The 19,643-nt window shown below is 39.6% G+C and overlaps 1 protein-coding gene across 1 annotated transcript in view; it reads right to left on the reverse strand.

The window, feature by feature from the left end:
- Nucleotides 1-4,589: 4,589 nt before the first annotated feature.
- Nucleotides 4,590-19,643, reverse strand: part of LOC130085712 (activating signal cointegrator 1 complex subunit 3-like) — a 65,748-nt gene continuing 50,694 nt past the window's right edge. Inside the window, exon 6 of the mRNA XM_056251626.1 lies at nucleotides 4,590-4,764. Coding sequence (XP_056107601.1) covers nucleotides 4,709-4,764 — 56 coding nt within the window. The 3' untranslated portion in view covers nucleotides 4,590-4,708. The remainder of the gene's footprint in view (nucleotides 4,765-19,643) is intronic.

The following is a 19,643-nucleotide window of genomic DNA, read 5'->3' on the forward strand; positions in this document are numbered from 1 at the left end:
CCAGGGGAATGTGCTGCTGTGTGGAGACTTTAATGCAAGAACTGGATCTGAACCCGATGACATAGATCCAAAGGGTAATGAATATGTCTTTGGCCCAAACCCCCCAAGTATCACAAGAAAACTTCCACCGAGAAACAACCTTGACCAGACAGTAAATAAAACCGGTAGAGAGTTAGTGCAGCTCTGCCGAGCCTCAGGCCTGTACATCCTGAACGGCCGGATCCGAGGGGACTCTTTAGGGAGGTTCACGTGTTGTTCAGGTCTTGGAGCTAGTGTAGTTGACTATGCCATCACTGACATGGACCCATCCTCCTTCAATGCATTCACTGTCAAACAGCAAACTCCGCTTTCTGACCATAACCAAACTAACATCTATATCAAAACACATCACACACCAGAACAAAACCGACTGGAAACCTGCCGAATGTATCAGGTCCAGCAGAGATACAGATGGGCTACGGACAGCGCAGACAAGTTTGTCCAAGCCCTCAGTTCTGAAGAAATAAAAAATCTAATAAATACATTTATTAATAAGAAATTCGAAACAACTAAAGATGGTGTTAATTCGGCTACAAATGAAATCAATAACATATTTAAAAAAGCAGCACAGAAAAGTGAATTGAAAAAGAAAGGCAAAAAATACACAAAAAATACTCCAAAAGATGCAAAATGGTTTGACTCAGACTGCAAAACATTAAGAAAACAACTTAGAAAATTATCAAATCTGAAACATAAAGAACCAAACAACACTGACATAAGAACTGAATACTTTTCAAAACTAAAAATATATAAAGACAAAATTAGAGCAAAGAAGCAACACCATCTGACCAAAAGTATACAAGAATTAGAAAATTCAATAAATTCATAATCAGTTCTGGGATATGTGGAATAATCTGAGCACGGCAAAACCACAAGACCTACCTATACAAGACGGAGAAATTTGGACAAATCATTTTGAAAACTTATATAAAGAAATCCCATCAAACCAACTCAATGATAATTATAATCTGACCAAACAAAATCTACAAACTTATGAAGAGACAATTAAAAATAATCAAAATCCACTTGACTTCCCAATTACACATGAAGAATTGGCAAACAAACTCAAAAGCCAAAAAGGTAATAAATCTTGTGGTCCTGACAGCATTCTAGGAGAGATGCTGAAACACACACACCGGAGCTGCAGGCGGCGCTGCTCAAACTGTTCAACACCGTACTCAGTTCAGGCTGTTTTCCTGACATCTGGAGCCAAGGACTCATTACCCCAATCCATAAGAGTGGAAATAAATTGGACCCTAATAATTTCAGAGGCATTTGTGTGAGCAGTAATCTGGGGAAGTTATTTAGCAGTATTTTAAACAATAGAATTGTAAGCTTCCTTAACGAACACAATGTCCTGAGCTCGAGTCAGATTGGCTTCGTTCCAAATCACAGAACTACCGACCACATTTACACCCTACACACCCTAATCGATAAACACGTAAAACAGACCAAAAATGGAAAAATATTTGCATGCTTTGTCGATTTCAAAAAAGCATTTGATTCTATTTGGCACAACGGATTATATTATAAACTTTTACAAAGTGGTGTAGGGGGTAAAGTCTATGACATTATAAAATCAATGTATTCGAACAACAAATGTGCAATACGAATTGGCAACAAACATACAGAATTCTTCACCCAGAAAAGAGGAGTGCGGCAGGGCTGTAGCCTGAGTCCAGTCCCTGTGTGTGTGTGTGTGTGTGTGTGTGTGTGTGTGTGTTCACCAGGTGCAGGGCTGTAGCCTGAGTCCAACGCTGTTCAACATCTACATTAATGAGCTAGCGGTGCAGCTGGAGCAGTCTACAGGCCCTGGACTCACTCTACAGGACAGGAGCATCAAGCTCTTGCTGTACGCAGACGACCTGGTGCTGCTGTCACCCACTGCACAGGGACTACAGCAGCACCTGGACCTGCTGCACAACTACTGCCAGAACTGGGCCCTGGCAGTCAACCTCACAAAGACCAACATTATGGTCTTTCAGAAGAAGCCCAGATGTCAGGAACACAGATACCAGTTCAGTCTAGGCAGCACCGGCCTCGAGCACACGATGCAGTACACTTACCTCGGCCTGGTCATCACTGCATCGGGGAGTTTCAGTATGGCAGTGAATGCTCCTTAAAGATAAAGCTCGAAGAGCTCTATATGCAATTAAGAAGAAATTCCAAAACACTGAATTACCGATTCCAATCTGGTGTAAAATCTTTGATAGTGTAATCCAGCCCATTGCGCTGTATGGAAGTGAGGTTTGGGGTCCACTCAGTGATCAGAGCTACACTAGATGGGACAGACATCCAACAGAAGCCCTACACACAGAATTCTGCAAGATGATACTAAAACTACAAAGAAAAACACCCAATAATGCATGTAGGGCAGAATTAGGCCGATTCCCATCGATGATTGATATACAAAAAAGATCCCTCAAATTCTGGATGCATCTAAAATCAAGTCCCACAGAATCGCTACATTTTAAAGCATTACAAACCCAAGAACTGAACCCCGAAAAGAGTCTCCTCCGTCAGCTGGTCCTGAGACTCACTAACCCGACTAACCCTACTAACACTAACCAGTCTCAGACCAGCTCTGCTCCTCACACACACATCAGAATAAACCAAATTATCAAACAGTCTAAAAATACATATCTGGAACATTGGGATCAGGAAACCAAAACACAAAGTAAATTACAATTCTATCGAAATCTGAAATCAAATTATGAAATGGAAGAATATCTCCAGAGTGTGAGAGACACAAAGCAGAGACAGATCCTGAGCAAGTACAGGCTGAGTGTGTGTGTGTGTGTGTGTGTGTGTGTGTGTGTGTGTGTGTGTGTGGTGTGTGTGTGTGTGTGTGTGTGTGTGTGTGTGTGTGTGTGTGTGTGTGTGTGTGTGATCCTGAGCAAGTACAGGCTGAGTGAACACAGTCTAGCCATCGAGACCGGCAGACACAGAAAGAGCTGGTTACCCCGAGAGCAAAGGGTGTGTGTTCAGTGTAGGACAGGAGAGGTCGAGACAGAGACACACTTCCTCCTTCACTGTCACAGATACAGCTCAGTCAGAGACCTCTACTTCAATAAAATTAATAACTTAATACAGGGCTTTACAGCCATGACTGAAGTAGAACAGATAAAGATCCTACTAGGAGAAGGACAGACCGCAACACTGGCTGCCAGATACGTGTATGTGTGCCACAGCCTGAGAGACAGCAGGTGAATGTGTGTGTGTGTGTGTGTGCTGTGTGTGTGTGTGTGTGTGTGTGTGTGTGTGTGTGTGTGTATGTGTGTGTGTGTGTGTGTGACCTCAGGGGTGTTTCCCTACTGCCCACCACAGTGACTTCAGTAATGTGTGTGTGTTTATGTATGTTAAAACACTGTGGTATCAAAATGTTCACAGATATTCTAATCTGTTACACTGTTCACTTGTACAATTAATTTAATTTGTACATTTAAATTTAATTTATGTTATAATATTCAAGTATGTTGATGTCTTTATAATTTTCCTATGTATTCGAAGCTTTGGCAATATTGTCATATATACAGTCATGCCAATAAAGCAATTTGAATTGAAAAATTGAATTGAATTGAGAGAGAGAGAGAGAGAGAGAGAGAGAGAGAGAGAGAGAGAGAGAGAGAGAGAGAGGAGAGAGAGAGAGAGGAGAGAGAGAGAGAGAGAGAGAGAGAGAGAGAGAGAGAGAGAAAGTGATAGAGAGAGAGAGAGAGAGAGAAAGTGATAGAGAGGGGGAGAGAGAGACTAGAGGGACTTTTTATACAAAATTTGAAATACTTTGCCCTAACTTCATACAATTAAACAACGAAACAAAATTTCAACACCTGTTAGGTGAAAAAAGAGATTGCATCACACTAGCAGCCAGATACATTGATGCTTGCCACAAAAGAGAGAGTCGACGACTAATCAGTGATGCGCCCACACACACACACACACACACACACACGTACACCAAACACGAAAACACTTACACACTGAATTCTAAATTCTTCACAGAATTTTTAAATGTCATAAACTGTTTTATTTTATTTTATTTCTTTTATTTTTTTTTATTTAACACTGTTAATTTGTACAATTAATTTAATTTGTACATTTAGATGTTATAATATTTTACTATTTTAATGTCTTTCTAATTATTCTATGTATTCCAAGCTTTGGCAATATTGTATGATGTGTACAGTCATGCCAATAAAGCAATTTTGAATTGAATTGAGAGAGAGAGAGGCGTGTGTGTTTCCCTACTGTCCACCACAGTGACCCTCAGTAGTGTGTGTGTTGTGTGTGTGTGTGTGTGTGTGTGTGTGTGTGTGTTAAAACACTATGGTATCAAATGTTCACACATTTCTAATTTGTTACACTGTTTATTTAAATTTAAGTTAAGTTGTAATATCTCCTCTATTATTTTGATTTTTAGATTTTTTTATTATTATTTTTCTATGTATTCCAAGCTTTGGCAATATTGTATGATTCACAGTCATGCCAATAAAGCGATTTTGAATGTGCATTTGCGGGTGACTCGCCTCTGCAGCCTCAGCTCCACGGGGGTCGAAGTGGAAAGCACTCTCACAGGACTCCCCTTCATCCCCTCGTTTCTCTCGCTTCCTCTCCTTCTTCTCCTCCTTCCTGTAAATCTTCATCATCTGCCTCTCCTGCTCCGACTGGATGGTCACCTGGCAGCCGTATATGGCTTGCTGGACTCATCTCGCACCACTTTATGCTTTCCTAAACAATAACAGGACAAATATAATAATAATAATGTAGAATAAAATATACAGTGATACAGTATACAAAATAAATATACACACTATTGCATCACTGTTGTCTTGATATTTGAAGGCTTACTACATATTCAGTTTTTATACACAACATTTTTAAAGGTAATTGTCACTATAGTAATAGCAACTTTATTTATATAGCACAATTAAAACAACACAAGTTGACCGATGTGCTTTACAATGTCACAATAAAAAAACACATTTCAAAAACGAACACTCCCACTAATTAAATGAGTAAATGAGCGCTGTTGCAGCAATGCCCACCAATTGCTTATGATCTACTGTTGGTGAATTATTGACAATGTTTACTTTATGGTGTTTATATTGTAATATGTTTCAGATGGTCGTAGGAGGGCATATTTTATCTCTCTCATCTGTATGAACGAGCAACTGGAAGTAAAGACATTTCAAAATAAGAGTCCTGGTGTATTTCGGTGTGATTGTTGATAATTAAAAGTCCCGCATTATGCAGAACATATGTTCTTTTTCTGGTTGTTATTGGTATTTAATAAAAATTAATTAATTTAATAATATTAAATAAATACAGTTTTAATCAGAAATATTAAAAAACCTAGTGTACTTATTTGTATTCGAACAAATTCAATTTTGCTTGTAAATGTCTCATATCCCTTTAGACAATACCAGATTTATGTTCATATTTGCTAAAACAACAACAAGAAGTTAGAGAAATAGAGCTGGGGACAGGCCAAAAAAATCAATATTAATTAATTTAGGGATTTTATTATTAGAATATTATTTGTGGATTTTCACTGGAAAAACAATAATATTTTTTGGGGGGGGGGGAAATATTATAATTGTTTAGATAAAGATCATTCTTATTGGTTGTGAATGTATCATGTCACGCAGCAGTTTCGCGTTCAGTATGAACAAATTTACTTGCGTTGGAAAGACGCGGAGTTTAATGGCTTTAATTTTTCAAAGATTTTAAATGTGGCTTGTCAAATCAGAAAGTAGAGCCAGAACAATTTATCTTATCAAGTAAAAAAAAAAAAAAAGAAAAAAAAAAAAATAGGTTAATTCTGCTCAGGAGAGATTAGAAATTATGAGATTAAATCACAATTATTTTTAATTCTATTGACAGCCATAGGTTTATGTTTCTCTTCAGGTATATTTTTTGTAATAGTATTATCTAATAGTTGGCAGAAAACCATATGATGCGACCTTAACAGAAAGTAAATATTTTTATATATTATTTTTTGCTGTGTAAATGGGACTTATACTATATATATATATATATATATATATATATACACACTCACCGGCCACTTTATTAGGTACCCCATGCTAGTAACGGGTTGGACCCCCTTTTGCCTTCAGAACTGCCTCAATTCTTCGTGGCATAGATTCAACAAGGTGCTGGAAGCATTCCTCAGGGAGTTTGGTCCATATTGACATGATGGCATCACACAGTTGCCGCAGATTTGTCGGCTGCACATCCATGATGCGAATCTCCCGTTCCACCACATCCCAAAGATGCTCTATTGGGTTGAGATCTGGTGACTGTGGAGGCCATTTTAGTACAGTGAACTCATTGTCATGTTCAAGAAACCAATTTGAAATGATTCGAGCTTTGTGACATGGTGGAAGTAGCCATCAGAGGATGGGTACATGGTGGCCATAAAGGGATGGACATGGTCAGAAACAATGCTCAGGTAGGCCGTGGCATTTAAACGATGCCCAATTGGCACTAAGGGGCCTAAAGTGTGCCAGGAAAACATCCCCCACACCATTACACCACCACCACCAGCCTGCACAGTGGTAACAAGGCATGATGGTTCCATGTTCTCATTCTGTTTACGCCAAATTCTGACTCTAACATCTGAATGTCTCAACAGAAATCGAGACTCATCAGACCAGGCAACATTTTTCCAGTCTTCAACTGTTCAATTTTGGTGAGCTCTTGCAAATTGTAGCCTCTTTTTCCTATTTGTAGTGGAGATGAGTGGTACCCGGTGGAGTCTTCTGCTGTTGTAGCCCATCCGCCTCAAGGTTGTGCGTGTTGTGGCTTCACAAATGCTTTGCTGCATACCTCGGTTGTAACGAGTGGTTATTTCAGTCACTGTTGCCCTTCTATCAGCTCGAACCAGTCTGGCCATTCTCCTCTGACCTCTGGCATCAACAAGGCATTTCCGCCCACAGAACTGCCGCTCACTGGATGTTTTTTCTTTTTCGGACCATTCTCTGTAAACCCTAGAGATGGTTGTGCGTGAAAATCCCAGTAGATTAGCAGTTTCTGAAATACTCAGACCAGCCCTTCTGGCACCAACAATCATGCCACGTTCAAAGTCACTCAAATCACCTTTCTTCCCCATACTGATGCTCGGTTTGAACTGCAGGAGATTGTCTTGACCATGTCTACATGCCTAAATGCACTGAGTTGCCGCCATGTGATTGGCTGCTTAGAAATTAAGTGTTAACGAGCAGTTGGACAGGTGTACCTAATAAAGTGGCCGGTGAGTGTATATATATATATATATATATATATATACACACACACACACAGGTGAAACTTGAAAAATTTGAATATTGTGCAAAAGTTATAATTTTGATGATTATGGCCTACAGCTTATGAAAACCCCAAATTCTAAATCTCAGAAAATTAGATTATTACATGAAATCAATAAAAAAAAAAAAGATTTTAAATAATGAAATGTCGTCCCTCTGAAAAGTATGATCATGCATATGTATATAGCTATATATACTAAATATATTAGTTTCACCTTTTAATTTGAATTACTGAAATACATGAACTGTAGCACGATATTCTAATTTTCCAAGTTTCACCTGTGTATATACACACACACACACACACACACACAAAGACTTTTTGGCATCAAAAAGTTTGAACAAGTTTGTCATCCAGTCTGACAAAAAATGACTAGACAAAATGAAACTAAGAGTCGACCCTCAGGATCCTTAGCTTGCAGGAGTGTTTGGTCTCGTGTTGCTGATGAGAGCAGCTCAGCATCTAAAGCTATTTCGGCACATTCGTCTACAAACTATTTCAGCTCGTGTCTTGTAAGACTAAGTGCCGCCAGCGTAGTAAAGGCTAGGGTTTAATATTAACCCTATCAGAGGGTTAAAGTGCTATCAGACTGCCTCTGTCTGCAGGACAACAGCTCAATAAAAAGCCCAATAGCTCTTGAAAGCAGATGAGATGGGATGATTGCATCGAGGCACGGGCTGATTGTCTGAATGATCTCTTCTTTATCTCTTCTAAAGGCTCACCCACAGCAAACCCTTCTGCTCCCCCATTCATCTGTCTTTCACAACACGTCCTTCAGTCCAACCTGAACACCACACTAAACCACCCCTCTATAAGCACAGCTCAAAGATGGACGCTTCACACAAAAATGAAAAATCCCAAAATGTTTTATGAGCTGTATAAATAAAAGCAGAGAGTTTGACTGGGTGGCATGAAGGTATGCTATTTTTAAATGTCAAAAAAAAATTCTCTATATCAGTGTCAGTGTTTCTGAACTCCCTGAAACGCCTCTACTGTAGTCTTGAGTTTCTTCCGGGAACGAACACGATAATTCATACGCAGAATAAAGGGGCGGGGCCTGGTTGAGTTAGTTAGTAGTGTGTTAAACTGGCGGTTATGGAAAGGGGGCGGGACATTTCCCAAACACACTCGAAACGCTCGACCAATCACAACACACTGATCCAGCCGACCAATCAGAGCACAGTGTGCTTTCAGAAGGAGGGGCTTCATAGAGACAGGAAGTAAACAGAGCGTTACTGACAGACTGGGAAGAGAGGAGCCGCAACAATGGAGAATATGAGGAGAATAATGTGTTTTGAACATTGTTCTTCATGTTTCTGTTCTAGTAGACCCCAAAAACAAAATCAAGACTTTGTAAAAGGGTACAATATCACAAGCAGACTATACTCTATATTATACTATACAGTGCAAGACAGCTTTGTTGATTGATATGTATTTATTTATTTTTGAGTCATGATGTGGAACATCTGGTGAAGCAGATGTTTTTGCACTGATGCCAGACTTATTTACTTGTTATAAATAATCTTTAAAAAAGAATCAAAATGAGCTGAAATACCTTTATTTGAAACGAGTTCACTGCATTAAACAACAAAAAAGGCATTACTATATGGGTGTATGCGATATATTAAAAAAAATTGATCAAATAAACATGATTTAAAGGGGTCATGAAACATGACACGTCATTTTATATTTTCTCGAGGTTAGTTTATAAAGTATTTTTGCCCCAAAAACGCCCAATATTAAAATAATAATAATAATAATAAAGTTTTTCTGTGGAAAACACACCATTTGAGGGGCTTTCAAAACCGGGCATTTCAGAAGGGTAATGGATTGAATTATTAGGGAAATTAATTAATAATATTTTAAACTAGGGCTGGGACGACACGTCAGTGTTTCCGTAAATTAGCCGATTTGAGTGCAATGCCTCGATTCGTCGCACTGTTTATGCTCATCCCCAATGATGGCGGCTCCGACTCTGGGCATGCTGAAAATCAGAAGTTATTACAAATATAACGAGCCTGATATAAAAAGTGTAGGAATTTTTTTTAAACGGAGATCAATTAAAATGGTGCCGTGCACACTCTGTAAAACTGAAAAGGCAAACCACAGCTTCTATGAAGGAGCATCTGACAAGAACAGAGAACATCTCGGGCCTCTCAAAACTACGATACAGCAGCCAAAGATTTTTTACATAATACGGTTGTCAGTCCCATTTTTTTGGGGCGTGCGGCTCAAACATGATTTCTGCAACCGGTTACAAAGCATTTAACGCTGTTGTTGGTTATTTAAAATATCTAATGAATGAACTCACCCATCGAAACCCATTTATTCATTTATGTTTTATGGACACTGCCATGTTTGATACTCTCCCAATGGTTATTTAGTTAGTTAGCTAGCTACTTTAATCTCCTGAATGAACAAAACATCTTAGGATTCACACTTGTAAGCAACTGTTTCTGTAAATCCCCTAAGTGACTGAACGCAGCCATATTAAACACCTTTCCTAATTAGGCCTAGACTGCATAAACCTGGTATTTTGTGATAATATAATTAGGTAAAAGTTCATCGTTGGCTAATTTACCAATAAATAATAACTAATGCAACTAATCTAAGGATTAATTGACTGTTCAGAAAATAAACAATCGATTAACCGGGAAAAAAAACTAAAATTTCATTAATCGGAAAAAATAATCGGCGTATTAATCGCTTGAAAAAATAATCGCTAGTTCCAGCCCTATTTTAAACAGGAAAGTTCGTTCTGAGTTCTGAAACTTGCCGTATGTTTTTATTGTAGAGTAACATCTTATATGTGTAAATATATCAAGAACATTTTGATTCTCCATACATAGATACATTGATGTTTGTCAAGGTTTCTTGACATAGGCTAGCTGTGGCGTCATTACGTTAGCTACGCAAATGTGTCCAGTAATATCTCAATTTTAATTGGTCCATGTCTGATATGTAACGTAGATGGGTACGGGCATAGCATATTTACGTCCAAAGGCACAGCAGAGTTGTGCTTTTTGCCGTACATGTTGAAGAATACAGGATCGAAGTGCGCATGCGCAACATGGGTTTTTCGCTTGTCGTCTGCAATGAATGGACCGTAAAAGCACTGCTTATTCTACCATTTGTTTTTTATTTGATTATGCGTAACTGCAACATTTGTCATCGTAACGTCTAAACAATTGGAATAACACCCATATTGCATATATAAATCACAAGAATAAACAGTAAAAATACAAATACAAGTTTATTATTTAATAAACATTTTTATTTTTGAATTTTGGCAGGGTAGGCAGTGCCTAGTTTACCCTACCCAGACCACACGTCACTGGTAGTGACAGCAGCAAATAAACATGAATGAACATCAGAAGGTTTATTGAAAGATACAGTACAACTTACTGAAGTATACCATGCCTCATGTAATCGCTCAATCAGTGTCTTAACCTCGGAAAGACGTCAATAAAACCTCACGTAACGTTACGTTTTCCTAAGTTCGGCTGGCATCCAGGCTATTCTAGACTGAGAAAAGCAAGAAAATGTATTTTTGGCTCATGTGGATGAAAGACAACAACTCCCAGAATGCACTTGCTTCGCTGCCCTACGACGCCACTCCCAAGCCACGCCTACCGGTTACAGAGGGCCGTATCGGAAGAAATGATACAACTAGGCTACTAGTCGACTGGAAACTGAAAAGACGCTGTTTTTCCATCGATATTCACCTTCCCAGATGACGAACAGCCTGGGCTATCTGGTACTAAAATAGTGAGATGGGCGGGTTGAAAACATGCAGAACGAGCTTCTACTACTGGCTGTAGTCTCCAGCCTCTGGCCAAAAAAGCCTCTGCGTCATCTGAGGTTTTTTTCCAGACACACAATACAGAAATCTCTCGTCTCAGGGGGACATGAGGGAGGGAAGGACGATCATTCGAAAATACTACCCTGTTTCTACTGATACAAAGCTTAATGCTAATCGGTGAGAGTCCCTTTAATCCCGATTATATATTGATTTTAAATCACTGCTTAAAACCCACCTATTTACTGTTGCCGATGGTCATGAGTGGGCCTAGTGGTATAAATTGTATGGTATTGCTTATCTGTGTGTTATATGTTTACTCATTAGGATACCTGTCTACAAGTGATGCGCGGGCCGACTCGTAACCCGCGGGTCGGGTTGGGGCGGGTAAAGAAATTGTCACTTTATTTGCGGGGCGGCTTGGAGCGGGTCATTATTATTGTTTTTTTAATCCATGTATGTTGCTTGCAATTTCCAGCCTATATTAAATATTTGGGAATATCTATTTTCATATTTTATTAGGTTATTTGATAAGGTTACAATACGAATGCCGTAACCTAACTTGCGTGAGGTCCATAAACCTTTGGCATCACGTGACACGTCACGAAAGCGGCGCGCCAAGCAGGACCCGCCGCCAGCCACGACAACAACAACAACGGAGAAATAAAAGTGAAGATGGAAGACGAGGTGCGGGAGAAATTGAGGTCGGGAATTTACCTGATTAAATTGAAAAGAAAAATAAGGTTAGGCTGCTAAATCTAATGTTTGGGAGCTGTTCTCAGAAATAGACAGCAGGAGACAACAGTAGCTAGATCGGCTACCTGAAGTGCAACTCGTGTGAAAAATATACAAACAGTAGCGCCACAAAACGGGCACTTCCAGCATGTCAAGACATTTGTGGGGGGTCTAAGAAATAAAAAATGGTTTAGCCTATTAGATGAATACAAACGCTGCTTTGTAAATGTTGAAAATGTTTATTAGTATCTTATTAATATGACCTGATTTATGATTCATATTCATAATCGTCTCTTGTTGCTGCCAGTTTACAGGGCGATGTTTCCAAGCACTTTCAGACTGAAATAAAGGCTGTTTTCATTTACATTACAATGCCTATATGTCTATTTAACGATCACGGGTTCGGGGAGCGGGGCGGGTTGTAAAAATAGATACAGTGGTGCGGTGCGGGCTGGGGCGGGCCAAATAATTTCATAAAAGCGGGACCCGCGGGTTGGAAAAAAAGCCGACCCGCGCATCACTACTGTCTACACTTTGTACAGCACTTTGGCCAACAGTTGTTGTTTTTAAATGTGCTCTATAAATAAATATGACTGACTGACTAAATGACTGACTCAAAGCTGCAGTCCGCAGTTTTTCCTCTCTGTCGCCATCTCTGTTCGAAATCTGCAATTGCAGTCATTCGCGGAATTATCAGCTTTACGTGAGTTGTGCCTCGACACGGCACAGCGCGGATGAACTCAGTGTTTGAGGAGAGTGTGTGTGTCAGTCACTGCGCCGGTGTGGATACTGGCATTCATATCACGCAAAACCGTGCAAATTATACTTTGTTCTCAAATTGTTAATGTTCAACGTCAGCAGTGCGTGACTACATGTAATGTCCTTCCGATATTATCCTGGTTTCCGCATGGGCCGGTTCCAGTCTCTTTTTCTGTCGCCACTCCGAAGTCCGAACGAAGTCTTCTGCATGTTACAGCGGGCGAGTCTGCTGTCGCTGGTGATCGTCGTTTGAACCTTTCTGGATCTGCCATCAAATTAATAAGTTTAATTATATCAAGTGCTGTGAGAAAAGGCTATAAATCTCCTCCAGCATCCTCACACTCACAGCCGACTAGCCGAGACTCTTCTTTATGTGTGCAGATGTGTGTGTGCAGATGTGTGTGTGCAGATGTGTGTGTGCAGATGTGTACACGTGTGTGTGCAGATGTGTGTGTGCAGATGTGTGTGTGCAGATGTGTGTGTACAGATGTGACGTAATGACGTAAAGACATGCTCGAATCTCCCGCTGAAATCCACCAGCACCACTGGAGTTAAAAACATTATTACAAGCTTACCGTTTTGAATTGAGCCACGGCAAGCAGAGAGTTTTGAACACTGGCTGGTTATGTATTTTCTCAAAAACGTATTTTGGATAAGTTGTACCTAAAAAAAACTACGGACTGCAGCTTTAAGCTGAAAAGGTTCAAAACCGTTTTTTCGGTTTAGTCTTTTTGGACTGGGAAAGTTTTGAGGTCGGAAAGTTACAGTATGTTGTCACAGTCTGAGCTCTTTATTCATAAGTCTTTTCAAAAGATCACTTTAAGCAATCGCAGACGCACTTTTCGATATGCTGCAATATATCACATTTGTTTTTAACAGAAGATTGACCAGCAAAGCAGTCCACATGAAAGACACAGACATGGTGCAAAGATTCAATCTCCTCGCCTCTTGAACTGGATGCCAGACAGGCTGTGAAAGGAAAGACTTGCCAACATGACAGCTTTGTGTGCAAAAGAGCCGGAGAAGGAGCTGTCTGGATGCAAGTGAAAGCTCAGTTTTCAGACAGGTCATTACAACCAGCCTGATCTAATCACACGTGTCCTCTTAATGACAATGTTAATTATGCAACGCGTCTGTTTTAATTGACATCTAAAGCTCATTGCTGGATAGTCTAGTGTCTCTATCCTGTTCAATAGCCTTCACACTGTTCTACAAAACTGACCAGTTGAACACATGCTAAGTGTATTACTTTCTGCAAACTTTTTCAGGGGTTTCAGGAGAGAATTAATCTCCAAACATCAGTATATAACAGGATTAGTTTGGGTGTGAAATTCTCCAGGCTTGCAGGTGCTAAGCACACTTAGTTTCCACTTAACTGGGAAAAAAAAATAAACATGGGCATCAGCTGTACGGTTTAAGGGTATATACAAAATAAATAAATAAATGCATAAATAAAATCTGTTCATAAAATCTTAAATTTAAAATTCTTAATTTTCAAAAGGCTGATTTATTTTGCAAAATGTTAGTACTGCTACAACTACTGTACAAATACATATCTATGGTTAGAAACAAAAGATGATGACTAGTGGGCAAAAGACCAGAAACATCTCGAGCTGTCTGTAAAGCAGTAGTCAAGTCCCCTTGTAGTTCATTTTATCCCTTAAAACCAAAATTACATATTAAAATGTTTTTCCCTTGAAAAAAAATCGTACAATATCTTGAATGTAACTCGACACTCTTGTCTCATTTAGTATACGCGGTTCTATGAATATGCAAATTACACCAGCGATTTCAAACCGTGTTTTTGCTGAAAATGTCCCTTTGCGGTCATTTCGCGAACGACTTTGAAATGCGACTGGTTTATTTTTGTCGCGGTGACTTTGCAGCTAGCTTGACTACCTACTGAATGTGTATGTTGTCCATATCTCAGGAGATCAAAGTATGCGTTGTATGCATGTGTAAGCATACTATAAAAAAACATACATTTATGTTAGTGTGCTTTTCCAAACAAGAAACATTCCACACCACCGCTGAAAAAGGGAAGTACTCTTTCAAAGCTTCACATTGCTTATGTATTCTTTTTAAGAATTTTCTTTTTTTTTCTCTTTAAAACTGTGTCAGATAGATATCAAAAATAATAGGCCTTAATTCAGTGAGTAATTCTGTTTTGGTCTTCCATTAAATGAAAAGAATGAAAGAATGAGAAATTATCACTAAGAGGCAGACTGTCTTCAGCTGTGATCTTCTCTCACTCACGCCAGTAATAACATTAAACTACCGCAGTGGCTTTCATCTTCTTAATACGCTTCCACAGTCGGGCTGAGCGGCTTCAAAACCAGCACGCTCAACTTCTCAAAGCCTTTAGGTGCCCAAACAACCATGTTCTGTGTGGAGGTGAGCTCAGAACTACCCTTACATCCAGCTCACAATGATGCACACAAATACACCGAACGAGTATTGTGCTGCTAACCGAACGTACACCAGCTTTCCAGACTCCGTTAGATCATCAACACGGAGCAAATGGTTTAACCCTCTGGGGTCTAAGGTGTTTTTGGGGTCCCTGAGATGTTTTGACATGCCCTGACATTTGTGCTTTTTTCAGTTGCTTATAAACATATTAATGGCACAGGTGAAAATACACTCTATTTAGCACAAACAGGGCTACCATAATATGTGAGCAACATGTATGTACATGTTTGTATTTTTGAGAGAATATTGTTTATGCATGGTTATTGAAAAAATTAAGTTTCTGAAATAAGGCCACAAAACACATACTAAATATGTGTCCACATGACTATTGACTAGTGGATGTTGTCGCCTAGAGTTTTTGCTTCAAAATGATCTGTAAATCACCCTGCCTAATCATTCACATAAAACAATAGATTGTTTTCAATTGTGAAAAACGTTTTTTCGCTTAGAAAGGCAATATGCGGATGGGCGTGAACGGCCCAACCCCCTCATGTATAATTAGGTGGCTCTCACCTGAGAAGACAAAGCCCCGCATAATAATGAGCCTTTCATTCAGGTGTGTCACACAAGAAAGAATGCAAGGACAATATATATAAATATATCACAGGTTCTCCATGTTCACAGGAAACATTTCTATTCACTTCTTGTATTTTTTCTTCATAAAATTGAATTGAGTGGTAACCAACACTGTTTAGAACGACATAAAGAAATGATGACAGAATTTTGGGTGAACTATCTCTTTAAGAGCAAACTTGTAGCCCATCATTACTAATTTTTCATGTGAAAAAGTTAGCCTGGTAAATCAAATGTTCAAGTTTTACGCATGAGAACAAAACTCATTGGTCAAATCATTCCTTCATCTCCTGCTTTCTGCTCTTCTCTGGCTTTCTTAGTAAATCTCTTAAAATCTGTCATAATTTACTCACCCTCATGTCGTTCCAGACCCTTAAGACTTTCACTCATCCTCAGAACACAAATGAAGAACTTTTTAATGAAATCTGAGCGATTTCTGTCCCTCCATTGACAGGCAACTACTACTTTGAAAATTCAAAAAGTTCATAAAGAGATCGTAACACTAATCTATATGAATTAAGTGGTTTAGTCCAAAGTTTCTGAGGAGACTCGAGCTCTTTATACACTGAACAGATTCAATTTAGGATCTTTTTTTCTAACACATATTTTATGTGCTCAAAGGACAGACTCAGAGGAACCTTATAATAGAAGTAAACATACAATTACATTCCTAGCTGATCAAACCTCGCTGACATACCAAGAAAGAGTTGTTTCTCAGCTTTTCTTGATAAACCATCTATGGCAGGCCACTCGTGTTTCCATGCATGCATGAAGGGGTATGAAACATGCATTCATCCCTGGCATTGTGTGTGAACTCGGCTGTGCTATCAATGCTACACAAAGCCTGAAACTCACACACATTCTTATGCCAAACTAGTTGTAACCTAGTTCTCATCTCACGGCTCTGACAGAAATGCCTATTACAGACAAACCAGCTCATACTTTCAGATCTAAGAATCCTATTCTGCGAACCGCGGTTCTGGGCTTGTCTCTCCTTTCAGTCCCAGATATTGACCGTCAAGACTCAAAAGGTTCTTTTGAATAATTCATACTGCCTTGGACACCCTCGCTACCTCCGTAACATTTCCATCTTAAAGACGTCTGTGGGCTTTTCTTCAGTGTTGTATTGGGGACACGGTCACGTCTGCTACCCCTGAACCCGCTGAATATCCCCTTCTCTCCAGCTTTCATGCGAGTCGCTCACATGTTTTTTGATAAATATGACATATTTATAATGCTTCTATCATTACCGACACCTGTAACCTTCATGGAGTGGCACAAGAGCATCAGGTGAAAAAGTTGTCAATGAACTGAAATAGTACACAATAGACTATATTCAGAGAGCGCCATGATAGGCTTACTGTGTTTTCAATGGCATCCACTGTTAAAAAAAAACAGTGTTTCATCAGCAGAACAATCCAAAAAATACATTAAATAACCCACTGAAGAGATGCATCTCTATCCCTCACGGTTTCACTTTCATTCCCGTTAGAAATCAAAGATGGTGCTGCCATCGTGAATAAGGTATTAGTGCTTTTCACACTGCACTTAACCACGGGTTATTGTCGACTTAAACCTTACTTTTAACCCTGGGTACAGGAATGTTTCACACTTGTAATTTAGAAGCAGGGTCAGTACCGCTTTCCACACCGGGATATGAAGCCCTCCTACAGAGCACGATTAGCACAGATTTTGTGCGGAGCTCCCAACGTTCGAACCGGAAAACAGGTTTAAGCATTTCCGGTTTGCAGTGGTTAGGTGATCTCTGAGGTAATTTAAAGGATTAGTTCACTTCAAAATGAAAATTTCCTAATAATTTACTCACCCCAATGCCATCCAAGATGTTCATGTCTTTCTTTCTTCAGTGGAAAAGAAATTTAAGATTTTTGAGGAAAACATTTCAGGATTTTTCTCCACACAATGGACCTCAAGCAACACGTTAAAGTCCAAATCAATGCAGTTTAAAAGGGTTTTGAAGTGCTTCAAAGGGCTGTGCACGTTCCCAGCTGAGGAATAGGGTCTTATTTAGCGAAACGATCGTTCATATTCTAAAAAAAATAAACATTTATACTTTTTGTAACCACAATTGTTCGTCTTGTGCTGGTCTGTGACGCGCCAGGCATTGCGTCATCACGTTGGAAACGTTGCGAAATATATATATATTTTAAAATAATAAATTAAAACAAAGATGTCGGACGATTTTGAAGTTGGAGGAGAAAATGAGATTGAATTTTTCGCCCTTCCCTGCCTTTTTGAACCGGAGTACACAGACAGATAACTTAGATGACGTGACGCGTGACGTTTCCACCGCGATGTCGTAATGCCAGGCGCGTCGCAGACGGCACAAGACGAACAATTGTGGTTAAAAAGTATATAAATGTTTTTTTTTTTTTTTTTTTTTTAAATGAACGATCGTTTCGCTAGATAATACCCCATTCTTCAACTGGGATCATGCAGAGCCGTTTGAAGCTCTTCAAACACCTTTGAAACTCCACTGATTTGGACTTCAACATGTTGGTGGCGCATGAAGTCCATTATATGGAGAAAAATCCTGAAATGTTTTCCTCAAAAAACTTAATTTCTTTTCCACTGAAGAAAGAAATACATGAACATCTTGGATGGCATTGGGGTGAGTAAATTATCAGGAAATTTTCATTTTGAGGTGAACTAATCCTTTAATTTTCGCTTTTTTTATAATACAATTCTTATTTCTGTTTTAATTAAAATGTCACGAATGCTGAAGTATCAGAAACGAGAACATCCGAACAGCAGTTTTTGTTGTGTACTGATCTGTTCTGTGTCGGGGGAAATTAACTATGGGGCAAGGAGACACACCACTGTCTTATACCTTCATAATCACAAGTAACGTTAAATGAGGAGGTGTAAAACTTAAATCCTTTATCTAACAGAGTAACGTTACTCGGGGCTCTGGACGTTCGTTTGGCAATACGGTATACATCTGAAATGGATAGAATGGGTAGCTCCTGTAAACACCAGCTATAAATGTCGCCATTACTGTGCTGTGTTTACCTCAGTAGCTGACGACCGGAAGTAGTTATACCCGTTTTGTAGAACCCGGAAGAATGTTGCGCATAACCCCTATTGTGGTGCCAAACACGTGCAGTGTGAAACGATCCAGTGTTAGAAAGTTATGACTAGACGCTTGGCAACCGACAAACAATCGCGCGCCGACAGACACGGAAACAAAGCTCATAGTATACAGTATAAACAGCCATTTCAGCGTTAGGGCTGTCACTTTTGTGAAAAAATCCTATTCGATTTGTGAGACATAAGTGTTCATTGAATCGATTTGTAAAATCGATTTTCCATGTCTACAGACGTTTCCATTTTCAACACCCAATATAGGCAAATCCACGGACAACTAACAGGCATTAGGACGAACGTAAAGAGGGCGCTTGAGACCAAGCAACACATTCTCATCCTTTGGCGTCATATAGGTGACGCCATATGACATTTCGTCGAAATCTTACGCACATGGCAGCCTTTAGCGTCAATATAACACGCACTGTTATAACGATTGTGTCATAACACGCGACTCTCTGTCGCACAGTAGAGAAATTACCGTATAGACAGGAGGAGAAGCTCATGACATCGGGGGGACGTGGAGGCATAAAGTCCAGGGAGAAGCCCATAGAGAGTCATAAAGTTTCTCCTGTTGCTCATGGACAGCTCTACTCACGCTCGCCGGCTCTGTGAGATTCAGAAGGGAATGATTCAGAGTCCTCTTGGCACAGCGACTAGAAGACGTACAGCTGTCAGACAGGCTCATCATCTCCGTCGTCAAGCTCAGTGTGAGCCGGCGCAGTCGCTCCGCCATCAGGAAGAGATGCTTCTAATGGGCTTCACTTTTCTCCGTTGAAGTCTATGGGGTCGCTGTGTCCATTTCTTTTACGGTCTATGCATGAGACGCGCACAAGTCAGCAATATTTCTGATTATTTATTG

Source organism: Rhinichthys klamathensis, unplaced genomic scaffold (genome assembly GCF_029890125.1).
Source record: "Rhinichthys klamathensis goyatoka isolate OS25496 unplaced genomic scaffold, OSU_Roscu_1.1 h1tg000087l_1, whole genome shotgun sequence".
NCBI lineage: Eukaryota > Metazoa > Chordata > Actinopteri > Cypriniformes > Leuciscidae > Rhinichthys > Rhinichthys klamathensis.